The sequence below is a fragment of the Pseudorca crassidens genome, chromosome 2 (genome assembly GCF_039906515.1).
Source record: "Pseudorca crassidens isolate mPseCra1 chromosome 2, mPseCra1.hap1, whole genome shotgun sequence".
NCBI lineage: Eukaryota > Metazoa > Chordata > Mammalia > Artiodactyla > Delphinidae > Pseudorca > Pseudorca crassidens.
The window spans coordinates 18,955,334-18,974,372 of record NC_090297.1 but is presented as its reverse complement, the minus strand read 5'-3'; the positions used below and the strand labels follow the sequence as shown (position 1 = coordinate 18,974,372).

The 19,039-nt window shown below is 40.5% G+C and overlaps 1 protein-coding gene across 10 annotated transcripts in view; it reads right to left on the bottom strand.

Annotated features, from left to right (window-relative positions):
• The window catches only part of RCAN3 (RCAN family member 3), a 109,001-nt gene that overhangs the window by 87,736 nt on the left and 2,226 nt on the right, over positions 1-19,039 (bottom strand). For 8 of the 10 annotated variants that reach the window (XR_010940128.1, XR_010940129.1, XM_067724501.1 and 5 more), the window contains one exon: positions 13,488-13,742. Coding sequence is in view for 8 of the 10 variants with exons in the window: in XM_067724501.1 (XP_067580602.1) it covers positions 13,488-13,682 (195 nt within the window). In the remaining 2 variants the exon portion in view is untranslated. Of the gene's footprint in view, positions 1-4,180; positions 4,227-13,487; positions 13,743-19,039 lie in introns of those variants that run through there. The other 2 variants (XM_067724461.1, XM_067724452.1) reach the window with 2 other exon arrangements.

The following is a 19,039-nucleotide window of genomic DNA, read 5'->3' as shown; positions in this document are numbered from 1 at the left end:
TTAGCTGTCCCCACAAGTTTTAATATATATTATTTTCACTATCATTTGATTCTAAATACTTTAGTCTAATTTCCATTATGGTTCTTCCTTGTCTCATGAATTGTTTAGATGTTTCTTAAATTTCAAATAAGTTTCAGGGGAGTTCAGGTTCAGCTTGAACTTCACATCCAGCCCCAGGCTTCTATTGGAGTAGAGAGAACTGCCTGTAGATGGTCCGATGGCCCCCAGTCAGGGACAATGTCATCCACATGGTGGTATCTTTCCTGTGACTTCAGTGACCGAGCACTGGCTTTGATGAACAAGTACAAAACCCACCTCTGCATTTGCAAGGGGGACATGAGTACACACCATCCATTCCTGAGGCTCTCTGCTCACTGGCCTTTAGCATGGGTAAAACACTCCTTTTTGCATCCAGTAACAGAGACTTTTCACTTCTTCAAACATGAGACCACAAAAGGAAGACCTAAGGAGGAATTCACAGCCTGGACAGATCACTTCAGCAAGGTCTTATGGCTTCTACCAGCCACTTATCTTCTGAGCACAGAACTCTGGAGCTTGGCTGTCTGTGTTTAACTCCTGGCTCCATTATACATCTGTGTGACCTTGGGCGAGTTACTCACTTTTGCTGTGCCTACAGTTTCCTTATCCATTAACTGAGGATAGTAAAAGTACTCACTTCACTGGGTTATTGGTGATAGAAAGAGAGACCATTTAAAGGTCTTAGAACAATACATAGGGAGTATTATCACTATTATTAACAGAAATAGGTAGAGCTGTTGCAATAATCCATTTGCCATTCTGTGGTCACATAAATAGCTGTTCTACTGTGTGATGTGGATTCCCCAGGAAGGAGGTAAATACACAGCGATGACAGGGTGAACTAGATAGCAGGTACCATGGAGGTCGCCAGTGGAAAATTAAAACCTGCCCTTCCTGACAGTCCTTTAGTGTAATTCAGATGCATCGAGCTGATGGAGCAGTCACCTAGGAGACATGCCCTCCCAGGAGTCTCGGTTGCAGTGGGTGATACAGTGAACCACTAATTAACAGAATCAGTGTCCATCTTCCCAGGATTCTTCTGAACTTGACCTATGACCCTGACCCCTTGAAGCAGAGGACACTGCTTCTCTGTTATGACACTGAGGACTCTGCATTACTCTGCTATGAACTTTGACTTGAACTGAGGGAGAGGATAGCAGGGTTTTTTTTTTTTTATTGTAGCGATAAATTGAATTGTACATACTGAAAAAATACACTATTTCCATGCCAGTGGCTTTTAATCTTCCTTATTAATTTTGTCTTTTTGTTTTGTTTTCTATTTCATAAAGTCAACTGTTTGGTGATGGCCTTGGAGTTGCTTACTATGTATGTATTCACGGCGCCAAGCTTGCACAGAATGAAAAGCCACTTAAAACAAATGGAAACGGCTGATATGAAGCTATCACAGTATGCATGAAAATGTGGAGGAGCAAGACACGATTCCTCTTCGTCAAGGTCAGTTAAGTACAAAGACCAAGAAACATTTCATTCTCGGGCTTGTCCATGTGCTTAAGGATTGGCAGTAACTTGAGCTCCGTTCCATTTCTTTGGTCTCCATCTAGATCTTTGTGTGTACGTGTCTTGATAAATTCTTTCTCACTGTTCATCCACTCACTCATTCAATAAGGCCAGGTAGTATCTTAGATATTGAGGCTAAAACAAGGAACAATATTGATTGTGTGATTTATTCCAGGGTAGACGTTCATTTCCTTTCCGGTGGTGTTTTCTTCATGGACATTAGAGAATGAAGGTGATTTTTCAAGTTAGGGACCCATCTTTCCAAAGACATATAAACTTGAAAGAATGTCAGAAACAAGTCTGAGAAGGAAGTGTATTATTTGTTCCTTTAAAAAGAATAAGGCATCCTTCCTCTTCCTGAACATTCGGTTCAGAAGCCTTCAGGTGTAGCCAAGTAAGGTTGGGGTGTCCATGCTGATGGGGAGCCTGGAGCAGGGTGTCAGATACAGGTGGGTTAAGGGGGGCAGACACCAGGGAGGGAGGCAGGCCCAGCATGGGGTGCGGGAGCCCAACAAGGATGAGGACAGTGTGCCCACATAGGGGTAGCCCAACACAGGGTGCTGAAGCTCAGTGGGGTGAGGTGGATGTCCATGCAGGAAGACTGCCCAGAGCAGGGCAAGAGGGAAGGTATCCAGCAAAGGGGCAGGCTGATGGCGTGAGAAGGCCGAGGAGGGGACCTGCTCAGGAAGGCAATCCAGCCTGGAGCTCGGAGCCCAAGTGGGTAGGGATATGTCTGTAGGAGGCCAGCACAGGACACTGGATCCCGAGCAGGGTAAGGAGGGCACCCACGGGAGTATCAGAACCCAGGTGGGGTGAAGGGGACTTTCCTGTGGTGGGTCTGGGTGCAGGGTGGGACCTGACACGGGGTGTTGGAACACAGGTGGGTGTCCACATGGGAAAGGGGGTGGGTGGTGATTTAATTTAAGGTGATACAGAAGAAGTGATTGAATAAGTAACTATAATAAGATAATGGAAGCTAGTTATCTCTCTGTCAGAGAAAGGAGTTACAGATTTGAAAAGGGAGAAAACTAGAAACAACTCTTTAGTGTTGGACTGGAGCTGGAAGTATACGTGTAAACACAGGTATGTATGCAAATAGGTTCATTTGCACATAGTTCCCATCTCTGTGCCAGAGGCCTAGGAACAGTGAGACTCCGAGAGCACCCGGCACACACAGCTAACTCCTATCTCGGTTCCTAAGTATGACTGTTCTCCATTGAAAGGAATCAGGGCTCCTCAGAGGAATGGCTGACTCCAGCACTGGGGCAGGGAGAGTACAAGATAATTCTGCAATAGTTTGTTATGCTAGAAAGTTTAAAGAGGTACCCAAAGAGTGATGGGCACATGTCAAAAAGACACAGAGACCACCTGGAAGGGGCAAGTGCTGGCCAAACCTGGGACGAAAAGTGAGCATAAAATCGTGACAGTAACAGATTATAACCAATGAATGAAATAGGAAATCACGAATCTTGCTGATATGAGTAAATATGTTTAAAACTTGACGGGGATACAGGATATTTACTTTCATAGTAACTCCCACAAAGTACTTATTAATTACAAGGAAAAAAAGAATAACTCGACAGTGCAGAAACCTGGGAGACACTGTCTTAATCAACGGCTCAAAGTGAATTTCATCAGTAACAGGACAAATTAAAGATGGATGTGAGAAGAGGACAGCATCGCTTCTGTGATGGTCCTGCCAAAGGTGCACAACCTGACGGACCCTGAAGAAACAGTTTTCAGCCAAACCCAAACTGAGAGCTGGGCTACAAAACGACCAGCCTGCAGTCTCCTGGAGTGTGAGCATCCTGAAAGGCAGGGAGGCCTAGGAATTGCTTCAGACTGAAAGAGACTAAAGAGACCTGACAACTGAATGCACTGCGTGATCAGGGACTGGATTTTTGATGTTGTCGTTGTTACAAAGGACATTACTGGAACCACCGCAAATTTGAGTAGGGTCGGAGAATTAGAACAATGTAATGTATCAGTGTTGATTTCCTGAATTTTGTTTTTTCTCTTAGAATGCCCTTGTTTGTAGCAAATACAAATAAAAAAATTGTGGGTGATGGCCACCATTGCTGGCAACTTACTCTTAAAATGGTTTGGGGAAAAAAGTCCTTTGTACACCCAAACCAGTAAAAATATTTCAATACGCACTGCCAATATACTTTATTTATTTATCTACTTTTAAATTTATATACATACACACATACCCATACACACACATATTATGGACATGTTGTGCTATTCCAATATAATATGCCCTATAAAACTTATAAAAATAGAAATGTAAATCAGATAAGAAAATAAAACAAACAGAAAAGACATGGTTACTGAAATTAATTTAGGAGGGCTCAACATAAACGCTGGCGAGTGCTGGTACCCTGACCTTGTAGATAATCTTCCCAGTTTTTTATTCATCACATATTTAATGCACAGCAAGGCTCAAAAGCTGGGCTCTGTGACAGGCAGTATAGAGGTGACACACGTGCCTATTCCGAGCTCGCTCACTCCTGAATTATCCCACCCTCCCCCATGGGAGCACCCTGCTTTGGAGAGATTAGGAACACATACACATGGGTAATCTAGATGTTTCTTAGAACCCAAGGACCTTAAATCCTACCTTGATTTGGGGACCGGCAGATCTTTTCCAACTGAAATTGAGATTACTGGGGAAAAAAAGCTTCAATGCAGTATTTGTTTTGAGAAAGATAAAAAAAAAAATTATAAGGCATTTCAACTATATAGACACATGAGAGAAAAGTTATTTAAATTATGTTAGGGGACTTCCCTGGTGGTCCAGTGGGTAAGACTCTGTACTGCTAATGCAGGGGTCCCGGGTTTGATCCGTGGTCGGGGAACTAGATCCCTCATGCCGCAACTAAGAAGTCCACATGCCGCAACTAAGAAGCCCGCATGCTGCAACAAAGATCCCGTGTGCCGCAACTAAGACCCAGAGCAGCCTAAATAAATAAATATTTAAAAAATTATGTTAGGATAAATCTCAATTAAATTATAGGAAGTATTAAATATTATACTGGTTCTTTCTCATTATTCGGTGACTTCAAACGTCACTTCTTCAGACAGGCCTTCCCCAACCACTCTAGTTAAAAACTGTCACCCATCAAGTCGCTCTCTACCCCTCCACTATTTTATTTTCTTCACAGCAATACTTGTTATTATCTGAACTTCTGATTCACTTGTTTGCATGTTAAATATATTTATCTCCTTAATGTTCCATCAGGGCTGGAGAGTCACTGTGTTCACCACTGTCTCCCCAGAACTTTAACTGTGGCTGGCACAATGCTCAATAAACACTTACTGAATACACAAACCAAGATCGAATGTGGAATCTGTAAACCAATTGTCTCTAAGAACATGACAGCTAACCTGACTATTCAGTGATCTCTTAATATGGCCGATAATTAGGATACCTAACTAAATGATCTAAGACCCTTTTTAACTCTTGTTTTTGAGACAAAGTAGTTACAATGGAAGCTACAAATATAATTGAAGATAACTGAAGATAGCTTCTTCATTTCAAAATCTTATATTTGTAATTTCCTAAATGTTATATATACGATGCGGTGGTCTGAGGACCCAGCACTAGTCCACGAACTTCGCTACTGGTCCACAACAAGGTTTGGCATAGAAATTGAGAGAAAGGGTCTAGGAAAATTTTAGCAAGTTTACACTGCTGTGACATTCTTATTGCATTTTACAAATCTGCGACAGTTTGGAGGAAAAACCTGGTCCTTCACTAAGCGATAAATTTGAGAAGCATTCATCTACAGTTTATGCAAAAGTGTGTTAAAAAGGAATAAAAATGTTAACTACCAGACTGGCAAACATTTTCAATTCTGAAAATATAAAGTATTGGTGATGCTATGGAACAATGGGAACTCTTCTACACGGCTGGCAGGAATGCAAACCGGTACAACTTTAGAGACTATCTGACAGTTTCCACTAAGATGGTGAAAATGCGCAAACTGACAAGCCAGCAACGTCATTCCTGCTTATATACCCCGAGGAGACGCCCACCCGCACCCTCACATATACAGGACACACACAGAACACTTACAATATCACTGCTGCAATAACAACATCTCAAAAGTAACCTAAATGTCCGACATTAGAATGGGTAAATAAAGAATGGCATATTGGTAAAACAGGACAGTATACAGCAAGCGACACTGAACACATATCTCAACATGGATTAATCTTACAAATATAAGGGACTTCTCTGGTGGCGCAGTGGTTAAGAATCCTCCTGCCAATGCAGGGGACACGGGTTTGATCCCTGGTCTGGGAAGATCCTACATGCCGTGGAGCAACTAAGCCCGTGCACCACAACTACTGGGCCTGCGCTCTAGAGCTCGCGAGCCACAACTACTGAAGCCCACGCGCCTAGAGCCCGTGCTCCGCAACAAGAGAAGCCACCGCATTGAGAAGCCCGCGTACTGCAACGAAGAGTAGCCCCTGCTCACCACAGCTAGAGACAGCCCGTGCGTGGCAACGAAGACCCAATACAGCCAAAAATTAATTAATTAATTAATTTAAAAAACCACAAAACTTTGCAGGTCAAAAGAGAGAGGCATGGTATTTAAAAAAAAATCTTACAAATATAACATGGAGAAAAAACATATAATTATGCCATTTATAGAAAATTTTAAATTATGTAAAATTCTATGTATTCCATTAGTGTTATAGTTTTCAGCATACAGATCCTGCACATATTTTGTTGGATTTATCTTTAAGTATTTCATGGTGCTACTGCAGTGTTTTTTAAGTTTCAATTTCCAAATGTTTACTGCTAGTATAGAGACATGTAGTTGATATTGACCCTGTATCCTACAACCTTCTTAAACTCCTTATTAGTTCTAAGAGTTTTTATGTAGATTCCTTTCTAAATAGACAATCTTGTCAACTGAAAATAGAGCAAAATTTAAAAATAGTATACATACATACACACAGTATTAGGCTGAACCAGAAGAAACGCCAATACAGGTATCCACCACTTTTTGAAAGTTTGCTTTGTGCTGCTTTGCTTTTACAAAAGACCTACATTAGTACCTGTTTTCACTAACTGAAAGAAATCCAAAGAGGATGTTTCCCTTTTACAAAAAAAAGGCGAAAATCGCATTCAGCATCTGTTTCACAGCAGCTGTTATAGAGGCAGTGCACACCACAAGCGGTGAGAGTGGCACCACCAAGCTCCATCCCGGGGAACTATCCTTAGCATCTCAGCATCTCAAGCCACCTTAGCTTTGAACTGTGTCTGTGAGCATCTGTGCTCTACCTTGATTTATTCTGTGCATCCTTTGGTAAGATGCGTCCTAAGGAATTGCTTCTTCATTTTATATGATTTCAGCTTACAAAAGGTTTTGTAGAAACACTCTACTTTTGGAGAAAGGGGGAAACCTGTATTTGACCATTTTGGCCTACAGATACACCAATTTCATACGGTTAAACTTAATAAAAAGTTAAAATTGCATGGGAAATGATAAACATGGAGTTCAGGACAACGCTTATCTCTGGGAGAAGACAAAAGGAGTTCAATTTATTAGTAAAATTTTATTTGCTAAATTGGGTGGGCACGTGGTTTTTCTTTATATTAGTCTTTATCCTTTCTGCACAAGCTAAAAATTGCCCCTTTTTTGAGAGCCTGAGACAGTGCCTTTACACAGGAGGAATAACCAAACTTGGAAGTTATTCACCTGTGTCTTCCCTGGGCTCCTTGTGAAAGCAGAGGCCGAGGCAAGGGCACACACAAGGAGCTTGTTTTGGGAAGTGACCTCATGTGACAAGGTGGGAACAGGGAAGAAGGGAAAGCCCGTCCTCCTTCTGTCCAGGTGTGTTACCAAGCTGGTCACCTCTGAGCAACTGGGGCTTGATCCTGCTAGGAGCACTCTGAGGAACCAGAATCCAAGGAAGTGGTGGCTGGAGAGTAGAGGAGAAGGGACGTGTTCACTGGCTTCAGCCCCCCACTGGTCTAGGATTGCCCTGTGAGATGTTAACTAACTCCCTCACACTGCTACGTCTGCACCTGCATCAATACGGACAAGCATCTGTGCACAGTCAGCAGAGAAACACTGGGACAAAGAGTAAGATATCCACAGTGCCACGGAGGCCAGCTGCTGTGGGGTTACACCTGCACACAGGTGAGTACGCTCACAACAGCTGGAGTGAAAACGTGGGCCGAAAGCATGCAAAGTGGGGCAAAAAAGGTGCCCATACATACGTAGTACACATACATATGTACATATTATATATATATTATATATGTATAAAAGCACATTACAAAGAATGATAAAGTCAAGAAAAAGGGGGGGTTGCATTTTTTTTGTGGTAAAATATACAAAACACAAAATTTACCATTTTAACCATTTTTAAGTGTACAATTCAGTGGCATTAAGTATATTCACACTGCTGTACATAACCACTATCCATCTCCAGAACTTCTCATCATCCCAAATTGAAACTCTGTAGCCATTAAGCTGTAACTCCCAATTCCCCACTTCTCACAGCCCATGGCAACCACCATTCTACTTTCTGTCTCATGTAAGTAGAATCATACGATATTTATCCTCTTGTGTCTGTCTGGCTTACTTCACTTAGCATAACGTCTTTCAAGGTTCATCCACAGCATCAGAATTTCATTCGTTTTTAAGTCTGGATAATAGTCCATTGTATGTATACGCTGCATTTTGTTTATTAACAATAGGCAAATAGGCAAAAAGTGGAAACAACTCAAATGTCTATCAACGGATAACGTTGATAGACATTTGAGTTGTTTCCACTTTTTGCCTATTGTGAATAATACTGCTGTGAACATTGGTGTACAAATATCTGTTGGAGTCCCTGCTTTCTTTTGTGTATATACCCAGAAGCAAAATCATTGGATCATATGGTAATTCTATGCTTAATTCTTTGAAGAGCTGCCATACCATTTTCCACAGCAGTCACACCATTTTATGTTCCCACCAGCAATGCACAAAAGGTTCCAATTTCTCCATATCCTTGTCAATAATGGGTGTGAAGTATCTCATTGTGAATTTGATTTGTATTTCACTAATTATTCATGATGTTGAGCATCTTTTCATGTACTTATTGGCCATTTATACACCTTTGGAGAAATGTCTATTCAAATCTTTTGCCCATTTTTCAATTAGTTGTATATACCCCATTTGGTTTTTGTTGTTGAATTTTAGGAGTTCTTTATATATTCTGGGGATTAATCCCTTATCAGATATACGATTTGAAAATATTCTCTGCACACGTTTTAAATTCTGATAAAGTCCAATTTATCTACTTTTTCTATTGTTGTCTGTGCTTCTGGTGTCCTATCTGAGAAATTAATGCCAAATCCAATGTCAAGAAGCTTTCCCTCTATGTTTCCTTCTAAGAGTTTACAGTTTTAGCTCTTACATTTAGGTCTTTGATCTATTTGGAATTAATTTTTGTATATGGTGTAAGGTAAGGGTCCAACCTCATTCTTTTGCATGTGGATATCCAGTTTTCCCAGCATTATTGGTTGAAAAGACTGTCCTTTCCCCGTTGAATGGTCTTGGTATCCTTGCTGAAAATCATTTGACCATATATGCAATGATTCATTTCTGGACTCTCTGTTCTATTCAATTGGTTAATATGTCTATCTTTATACTAGTACCATACTGTTTTTTTTAAATTGAGATATAATTGACAAGTAAGCACCACACTGCTCTGATTACTACAGCTTTGTATTAAGTTTTAAAATCAGCAAGTGTGAGTCCTCCAACGTTGTTCTTTTTCAAAATTGTTTTGGTTATTTGGGGGTCTCTTGAGAGTCTATGAATTTTAGGATGAGTTTTTCTATTTCTGCAGGAAACATCTTTGGGATTTTGATAGGGATTGCACCAAATCTATAGACTGTTTTAGGCAGTACTGACATCTGAACAATATTACGTATTCCAGTCCATGGATATGAATATCTTTCCATTTATTTGTGTTGTCTTTAATTTCCTTCAGCAATGTTTTGTAGTTTTCAGTGTACAACTGAAAAATGGGTTCTAAAGCAAGCTCAATTACTCTGTTACTCTGAAACTACTGTATGAGACTTGGCTAGGATTTCTTCCAGCTCTAAACTTCTATGATTCTCTAGTGTTTAATCTAGCCCTGAAGTTAATTAAATTTTTTACTAATTCTTGGCCAGAATGGCACTACAGATTCAATTGAACAAATATTTACTGAAACCATATTATGTTCCAGGCACTGTTAAAAATACAGTTCACTTTAACATTCTTCCTTTGAATCCCCTTTTTCAATTCTCAAGTTTAAAACAAATCACTTTCCTCAAAAGATTCATTTCTCCTGGATTGAAGGTTGTATTAGAACACTCAACAATTGATTAGGTCTAAAAACCAGAGACTCAGGGTATTTCAGTTAACTTCCAGATATCATTTATTTTTCTTAAGTAATATTTTCTATTCTTTAAATGGAGGGTATAGAAACCAAATGCTCGACAGAAAGATTATATTATGAATATGATTATACAGACCACAGAAGAATTTGCGCCAGTGTATCTGAAATCACAATTTCAGATTAAATCTTCTACATACTACTTAACCTCACTCAGCTTATAAGTCTGTTTCTCTACCACAGCTCTGTATCACTAATCCTCCACAAATACCTTACATAATCCATTCATTCAACAAACATTTAACAGGTGTTGCCCCGTACTGGGAACTGTATTAGATGCTAAGTGTCACTGATCAAAAAGCAGGACCAGGAGAGCAAGTAGAGATGTCTTAATATACCCCAACCATCGTCATTAGAAAAATAAATCAAATGTCGTATGGTGAGTAGGTCAGTGGAAACAGTTTCATGTGCGAAGGGTAGTGCTTTGCGAAGAGACTAATCCAAAAGCCACATGCATTTCTTTATAAAGTCAGTCCTATCGGAATGCTGCTTCGCATCAACATTTACTGAGTCCCCTCAGATACTCAGACCTAAATCAGAAAGGAGAATCACTCCAGTTTCTCCCATCATAAAAATCTAAATTGCATTTTGAAGACCTCTCATGTTCAAACCAGAAGGCTGCTCAATTTTTCCTTATTTTAAGAAAGGGAAAACTGGGGTTAAAAATGTCAAGTTAATAAAATCACACGGAACAAATTCCAATCTGTTACAGAAAAATTAGGTACTAAACCTACAGTGCTCCAGATGGAGCCGCTGATTAGCTGAGCACATGTATAAAAACTAGCAACCGTGCTGCTGCAGAAACAGAAATGACGAGATAAGCCTTTTCCTCGGTTTATTTTTCTTACAGTTTCCTATATTCTTTACTTTTCCTCCCCCACCTCATGCAATTTTCAAGAAAAACTGATGAAAATGTAGAGCCCAAACCCAGCAGTCTAAAATGAAGGTTCACTTTCACATGACAATGGCCCCTGTGTTACTCAGTCTACCATTCAGAAGAGGGTAGAAGCGCATTCCAACAATTATAAAATTATCAAGACAAAAACCTGTTCAAACCTGGAGAAAAAACTAAAATTCTTTTGAAAATAAAACATTTAATTGCAATCAGAATTACTTTGTCCATAATCCATCAGAAGTGGGTTTCGTTTTGCTTTGTTTTTTGCACGTATGTGGATGACCTGCACAAACAGGTTATTCCAGAAGAAACTAAAGCAAAATAAGACACTGATAGTGAGAAGCAAACTATAAAGAAAACATTTGATTCTCCTTACACTTTATATCCAATTAATGATCCATATATAATTTTTTTTTTTTTTTTTTTTTTTTTTTTTTTTGCAGTACGCGGGCCTCTCACTGTTGTGGCCTCTCGCGTTGCGGAGCACAGGCTCCGGACACGCAGGCCCAGCGGCCATGGCTCACGGGCCCAGCCGCTCCACGGCATGTGGGATCTTCCCGGACCGGGGCACGAACCCGTGTCCCCTGCATCAGCAGGCGGACTCTCAACCACTGCGCCACCAGGGAAGCCCCCTCTATAATTTTATTATATAAACATTTTATATTCTGCAGCTTCAGATATTATCATGAAGGTTTTTATATAAAATTTACTATGAGTTGTAATGTGAACTGTATGTAATGTGAAGTCCACTGAACTGCTGCTAGAATTTCTGGTGATATGATTTCCAATATAAATTTAGGTTAGATACAACGTCAAATGGTTTTAAAATTGAAAACCAACCAGAATTCATCACTTCGGCAAGTTAAACAAACCCCTAGGCTATAGTAAAAAAAGAAAAACTTGGGACAGATAAGATTGTGAGGTTTCTTGAAAAATTCTTACGAATTTTAAGATAAACTAGTAATACATGTGGTTTCTCACAACAACAAACAACAAAGTCAATGTAATTATTTATTACATGAAAATTTAGAGCTCTTAAAACGTATGAGAAAACTAGGAAGAATGATTTCAAAATGTCTACACTGTGACTGAACTTGGGAAAGAAAATAGCATTTGTAAATGGAAACAAACCCAAACGGTAAAAACCTGGTGGCTGCCACCCTCTCCCTCTCCCCTTCCAGGTCTCCTGTACCTCTAGGCTGGTTTCCACAAGCGCACCCCAACGGGCCCTGCTTTTGGCTCTCCTGCCACCACTCTGCCCTTTACAGGTTGTGGCTGACCTTCCCAATGGGTAATTCTGACTGCCACTCCTTTGCTCAGAGGCTACTGACCACTGAAGGGCAAGCTCCTTGAGTCTGCAGGATGCCTCACACTCACCTTTCCAGCCCAACTGCTCTTGACGTTGGCTACATCTCACCTCAGCGCCAGCCACACAGAACTGCTCACTACTCCCTGCAGTAAGCGGTCCACGCTCTCCTGATTCAGCTCTTTTGCTCATTCTGTTCCCTCTGGCTGGAACTGCCTTTCCCTTCCCTGCTAAACTCCTACCCAACTCACACAGCTCCTCTGCAATGCATCTCCCCGTAAGCTCTTTTATTCCAGCTGGCTATGATCCTACTCCTCTGTTACCTCAGTACTTTCAAGTGTCTCTAAAGGCATGAGTATTCTATCTTACATCAAATTACTGATCATCTCCACTGCAGGACTGTAAACTCTCTGTGGCAGAAGCTGTTTAAATTCCCTGAAGCAACTGGTACAGTGCCTTACACACTGGAGCACTCAAGTATGTACTGAGTCAAACTGTATCAAGTTCTGCTCCATGAGAGTCACTGGAAGGAAAATACTTAGAGGGCATAGATAGCAAATTAAAAGGATCGTGATAGGATTTTTAAACGAAGTCTTAGAACATGCAAAATTCATACCAGTGGCAGAAATATTTTACTTTTGTATGACTAAGACCCACAAGCTTTTGTGAGGTCACGACGGAACCAAAAGCGCACATACAATCTCTTTTTCCAGTTAAATAATGAATGAACTAAAGAAGAGTAACCTTTTAAAAAAATAAACTCAATCATTTTGCCCTGGCCAGGTTGTAGAAAGTAAAACAAGAAATACTAACAACTCTGTTAAAATGAAATCATAAATAGTCCTAATTATGTAATTAGCCCTAGAAAAAGGCTTGAAATAATTCCTTCTTTTGTGAATTAACTCCCAAGTAATAGGAAGCCAGGCTAAAAATCACTTAGCTTCTCTTTAACCACAGGCTCCAAAAATGAATGACTGCATGAATAAATGGATGATCTTAATAGGACTTGATTCAGAGTTCACTAGAAACCAGTACTTCTCAAAATGTCTGTGGGGAAGGACTGGATTTTAAATATTTCCTATCTGTTGCAGACTGATAGTCTCATAAAGCATAATAAAAATGCCCGAGCAATGTCTAAAGTTTGGTGCACACTTCTCTACTTGTCACGGACCAGTAATAAACTTTGCAAACGGGCAGCGACATGCTGTTTCCCCGAACCCGCACACATTTACCACACTATCAAAGGCAGGGAAAGGCAGGGTACATGCCTACCTTCTGCTCTGGCACCTCAAACACAGCTTCATGGACACTGCAAGCAAAAAGTGAGGTAGGCAGATCACTTAGATCCATCATTTCTTCCAAATCATCTTCATTTTCACCAAAAATCATCTCTTCTTCCTCTTCTTGGTCACTGCTACAGAGATCTGACTGGCTGTCATTCCAAGATTTCATAGTGTCCCTCAGCATTATCCCCTAAAAGCAGGTCTTTTCCGTTCTTAAAGTTCTAAGATGTCTACCAGGCATCTACTGTTAAAAAAAAGAAAACAACAGAGATAAGACTTTGAAGGCCCAATAACGCTCCAATTAATTCTCAAGACAGCGACTCATCAAATGAAGCAATTTTATTCAGGAAAGATCACTCAAAGTTTAAATAACCTCATTACAGTCCTCATAAATGAATTCTATACATACTAATTTGATTTGCTTAGCATACTTTATGTAATATATTTCACTGGCAACGACGAAAAAAAGGCTGCAAGTTTTCTACTGAAATGGAGCTGGGGGTATAATACAAAATGAGATACTATCAACATGTACACCAGTTTACAAGCAGTAGGAAGGAAAATGTGAACCAGAACTGCCTTTGCATATTTGTTTGGGATTTAGGTCTGCAACACTGAAATTGGCAGAGCAGAATAAAACCCACACTGATTCACTCACCATCTGCACCCTAAAATATGGTCTGCAATAAGCTGACTTTACCTTTTTTTTAAACAATTTGTTCTTTTTGAATACACTCTTGAAGAACCAAGTTACACAGAACCGAAAGTTCTATACAAAGTTGGTCTTTGCTAACATCAGTAATATTTACAACGGGCAAAATCTGACATAGAAGACAATTTTAAAAATGTCCTTTCTCTGAATGCTTAAAAATCAATAATTTTAACCCCAAAGCATGGAGCTGATAGTGTCCCACTGTTAAATAATGAACAGAGTCTGTCTTATAGGACTGTTCACGTGCATTTTTGTCTCTTCTGATGAACTGCACTCCACATCCACCAAGCAGAGTGCCTTGAACATAACACATTTCAAAATGCTGGAATTTAAGTAATACTTACCAGGCACAGAAAAACTAAGTGAGCATGATTATTACTACCTCAATATTCCCTTCGTGATTTTCTGTTTTATTTCAAAGAACACGAAGTTGCAAATATATTACTTATATAGAAAACAGTACAGAATGTTAATTATGGGAAAAAATAGTGATTTTTTCCCCCCGTTATTCCACTGTATCAATCAGGAAAGACTAACTCTAAAAAGTAAAATCCTTACTTGTTTTCAGAAACATTTTCCAAGTGTCTACTGCATGCCAAGTACAGCGAGCTATGAGATGAATAAAACATGGTTCCTATCCTCAAGGAGATCCCACCAAAGCAAGAATTTCTTCTCTTCAATAATACCCCCAAAGGACCTTGTTCCATTAACTGGCTCCTATACTTTTAATTTCTCCGTCTCCACCCATTCATTCCTCTTCTTCAGCAAACATACCTCTTCAAGATTCCCCACCCCCACTCGGCCCAATCTTGAAAAAAGAAAACCTTCCATTTGGAGTCGGCCTGCCCCTCCATCTACCTCCCTCTGTCTCTGCTTCCCCTTTCCTACCGGCTTCCTGGAAAGAGGAGTCTCCTCAACTCCAGTCACTCCTGAATTCAGGACTGCAGGACTCCTGCCACCCTCTTCCAGCTAAAACTGCCCCCATTGGACAGCAACAGCCTCTTCGTGGTGTCCTAAGCCCAGGCCTCTGCCTGTCTCTGCAGCTCGGGACCGCCGCCCACCCATTCCTTCTGAGACGTCTCTGTGCCCCTGCCCTCCCCGGGCTCCGTCTTTCCCGGCTCTCCTTCCTCCCCAGCTGCCCTTGTCACTGGCTCCTCTTTTCCTACTCACCCTTTACAACGTCTCTTCGAGGTTTCAACCCCATCCTCTTCTTCATCTTACTCTTCCTGGGTGGTTTTATCGAGGCCCAAGGATTTTAACTACTCCACCACCAGTGTTTCTCAACTTTGTTTCTTGCTTCCCCGTGGTTGACACACACAACACATGTATATCAATACAGTCTCTCGCTTCAATAATTCTTAAGCGGGGAAAGATGTCACCAAAATTGAGGGGGAAGCAAGAGCAGAATCTTGGGCATTGGAGGCGATGATGCGTTGAAAACCGACAGGATCCCGAAAGATTCTCATCTGCCCCCAGGTCTTTCCTGCCTGTGCACACTGAACTCCACCTCTCTCTCCTGAGTTCTAGACTTGTATTTTTAGCTTTCCTTTGAATATACCTATCTGGTACTACAACTGTTTAAAACTTATTCCTTTAAGTAGATGACTATGCTGGAAATCTCTGATCTGGACAGAGGCGTGCTGGGGGGGGAAAATGGTATCTCATTGTGACTTTCATTGTAATCTTTTCTTTAAGCCTAAATTGTCAGGTAGAGTCTGTAGCTTTGTTCATTTCTCTGTTATGTACTTGATTATTTGTTTACAAATCACTCCTAAGCTACCAGAGCTTGAGTACCTTTGAATCCCCCGTCCCTGGCACAGTTTCTAGCTCAGAGTATATGCTTAATAAGGATTACTGAACGCAAGCAGGTAGTATTGTGTTTACCCCTCTGATACGGCAGCACAGACAAAGGAAAATTTAATTCTGCATGAGATTAGAGACAGCTTCCCCAAAGGAGGTTATGGTTAGACTTAAATGAGGAACAGAATTTCTGCAGGAAGAGAATGGGGTGCATTCCAGGCGAAGCCAACAGTTCACGGACAAAGGCAGGAAGACAGAAAGAGGAGCAGGCACAAGATCATGAGATCTGGTGTGGCCAGAGTGGACCAGGTTTGGTGGGGATGGCACGAAACAAAGTGAGAAAGGTAGGTTTGGGCCAGGCTGCCTTGAAAGTAGGGTTACAGAGTTCTGACATAAAAATTAGTCAATATTAGCATGGCATTGAAGGTTTTAGGCAGGGAAATGATATAACCAACCTAATTTAACTTTCAATATCACTAAAAGTGGGCTGTCTTTACCTCTTATCTCTGAGACACTAATGTCTTTATCCTCCCCCTCCCCATTAAAAAGAGGTGAGGGGCTTCCCTGGTGGCGCAGTGGTTGAGAGTCCGCCTGCCGATGCAGGGGACACGGGTTTGTGCCCCAGTCCAAGAGGATCCCACATGCCGCGGAGCGGCTGGGCCCGTGAGCCATGGCCGCTGATCCTGCGTGTCCAGAGCCTGTCCTCCGCAACGGGAGAGGCCACAACAGTGAGAGGCCCATGTACCGCAAAAAAAAAAAAGAGGTGACGAAAACACCTGGCCTGGCTGGAGTGTTAGGGAGCTTTGAATGGCTAGATTTTGAAATTTGAGAAAGTCAAGCTATTTTTGATAAGATTTTCTGTTTGTCTCAAGTTCCTTCCTCCAATCTCTAAAAAAAAAAGAAAATCAGAGCACAAGAAACAATCCTTCACCTGACTTAAAAAAAAAAATTCTTAGAATGTTACACCTTCATTTCCTGTTTTCTACCTTCATTTTGGGGTAACTTTTTCTTTTGATATAATGTCAAACAGAAAAGTTGTAAGAATAGTATAAGGAATTCTTGTGTACCCTTTTCCTGTATACAATTACTTACATTTTTGCCTATTTTAAAAATCATTCTCTCATTTTAATACATATACATTTTTCCCCAAACCGTTGAGACTAAGATAGGGTATGCCCCCTTTACTCCCAAATACTTCAGTGTATAAGAATAAGCTCATTTTCTTATACAGCCTACAGTTCAATTATCAAAACCAAGTACTTTAACATTGATATAATATTTTTATCTAAATCAGAGTCGATTTTCACATTTTGTCAGTTATCCCCTATAATATCTTTATAGGTATTTTCCCTTCAATTTTTTTACATTATTGTTAAATTATTTGCCTTTTGTCCCAAGATATTTCAATAATCTTTATAGTATTGCTATATTTTCTTCACTTATACAGTAGTGTATATTTGATACAGCTTAAAAGGATGGATTAATGAAATACCATAGTAACTGCAAACAAGTTTGAACAATATTTAAATATATCTCAGAAAGATTCAGGCTCCATAATCAGACTCCTCTAGATTTAAACTCTGTCCCCTGTATTCTATGTTAGGTAAATTACTTTGCCTCCCTTTCTATTTCCTCAACTATAAAATGGGGGTGATAATAATAATTCTTATCCAATAACGATGTTAGAAGTATTAAATGAGAGAATACATGCTGCGTGCTCAGAATAATGCTTTGCATATAGTTGGTGGTCGATAACTAATTATTTTTACATAGGCACAATCTATGTCAATGTATTGTTGGGTCGAAAGGACCCCAATAATATCAGAACCTTCGGTGGAATTTATATTAAAATAACAAAATGAGAAAAATGCACACCCAAATGATCTAATTCCAAGCAACAAAAAGGATACAAAAATAAAACTAAAAAAATAAAACTAATACTTTGTATCATTTCAAGAAAACTGTTCAGTTACAGATCAATAAAATCAGCTCCAGAGCAACCACTGGTAGTAGTAATATAGCTCCAGTATGAAATCATTTAAAGATTTAAAAACAGACAGCTGGGCTTCCCTGGTGGCACAGTGTTTGAGAGTCCGCCTGCCGATGCAGGAGATGTGGGTTCGTGCCCCGGTCCGAGAGGATCCCACATGCCGCGGAGCGGCTGGGCCCGTGAGCCATGGCCGCTGAGCCTGCACGTCCGGAGCCTGTGCTCCGCAACGGGAGAGGCCACAACAGTGAGAGGCCCGCGTACCGCAAAAAAAAAAAACTAAAAAAAACCCCAGAGAGCTAACTGAGAAAAGGCCATGGTGCACTTTTTATGGGCCTCAAAGAATTTTATGTTGTAATTCAGTGCACACAGTATTAGAGATGTTGTCCTTCATATGACGGTTCTCTTGCTAAAGGCCTGCCATGAGATTTTTTTGGATATAGCTTAAGTCAACATCATCAACTATTTCACAATTTTCTGACATCATAAATGCAGCCAGATTTGAACAGAGAGATATGATCAGAGTCAACCAGTGGAAAAGACAATCCTAGCACATCTGTAAAGAAATCATCTTATAAGGTAACTCAGCTGGTACTTAAGTTGTTTGGTTTTATTAAGGAAAAGAAAAAAATGTACAGAAGTATACAGCCTCTATGCTGATATTACTGGAGTTGTTGCTAACTCTGCCTCACTGCAACTCCTACAAGGCTAACCTGTCCCTCAGTTTACTAACTCAGGGAAATATTGATTGGAAAGGGCTGAACCGATATCCACTAGCTTTTGTAAGCCAAGGTCTGTGCTAATCAGGGTTTAGCATCATCTGCAGCACAATGGTAGCTGTGGCTGGCTTCTGGCAAATTGTTTCTTCATGGAAATATCACATGAGTGGAAAACTCCAAGTAGCATGACCCTCTGCTCTGCTACAAGCCTAGTGACAGAAGTAATCCATCAGGGGAAAATGTCAAGCACATGGATTTGACTCTGCATTTTAAATTCTGAACAGGAAAAGGTAAATTCCTCCTCCTCCTCCAGGATTACAAAA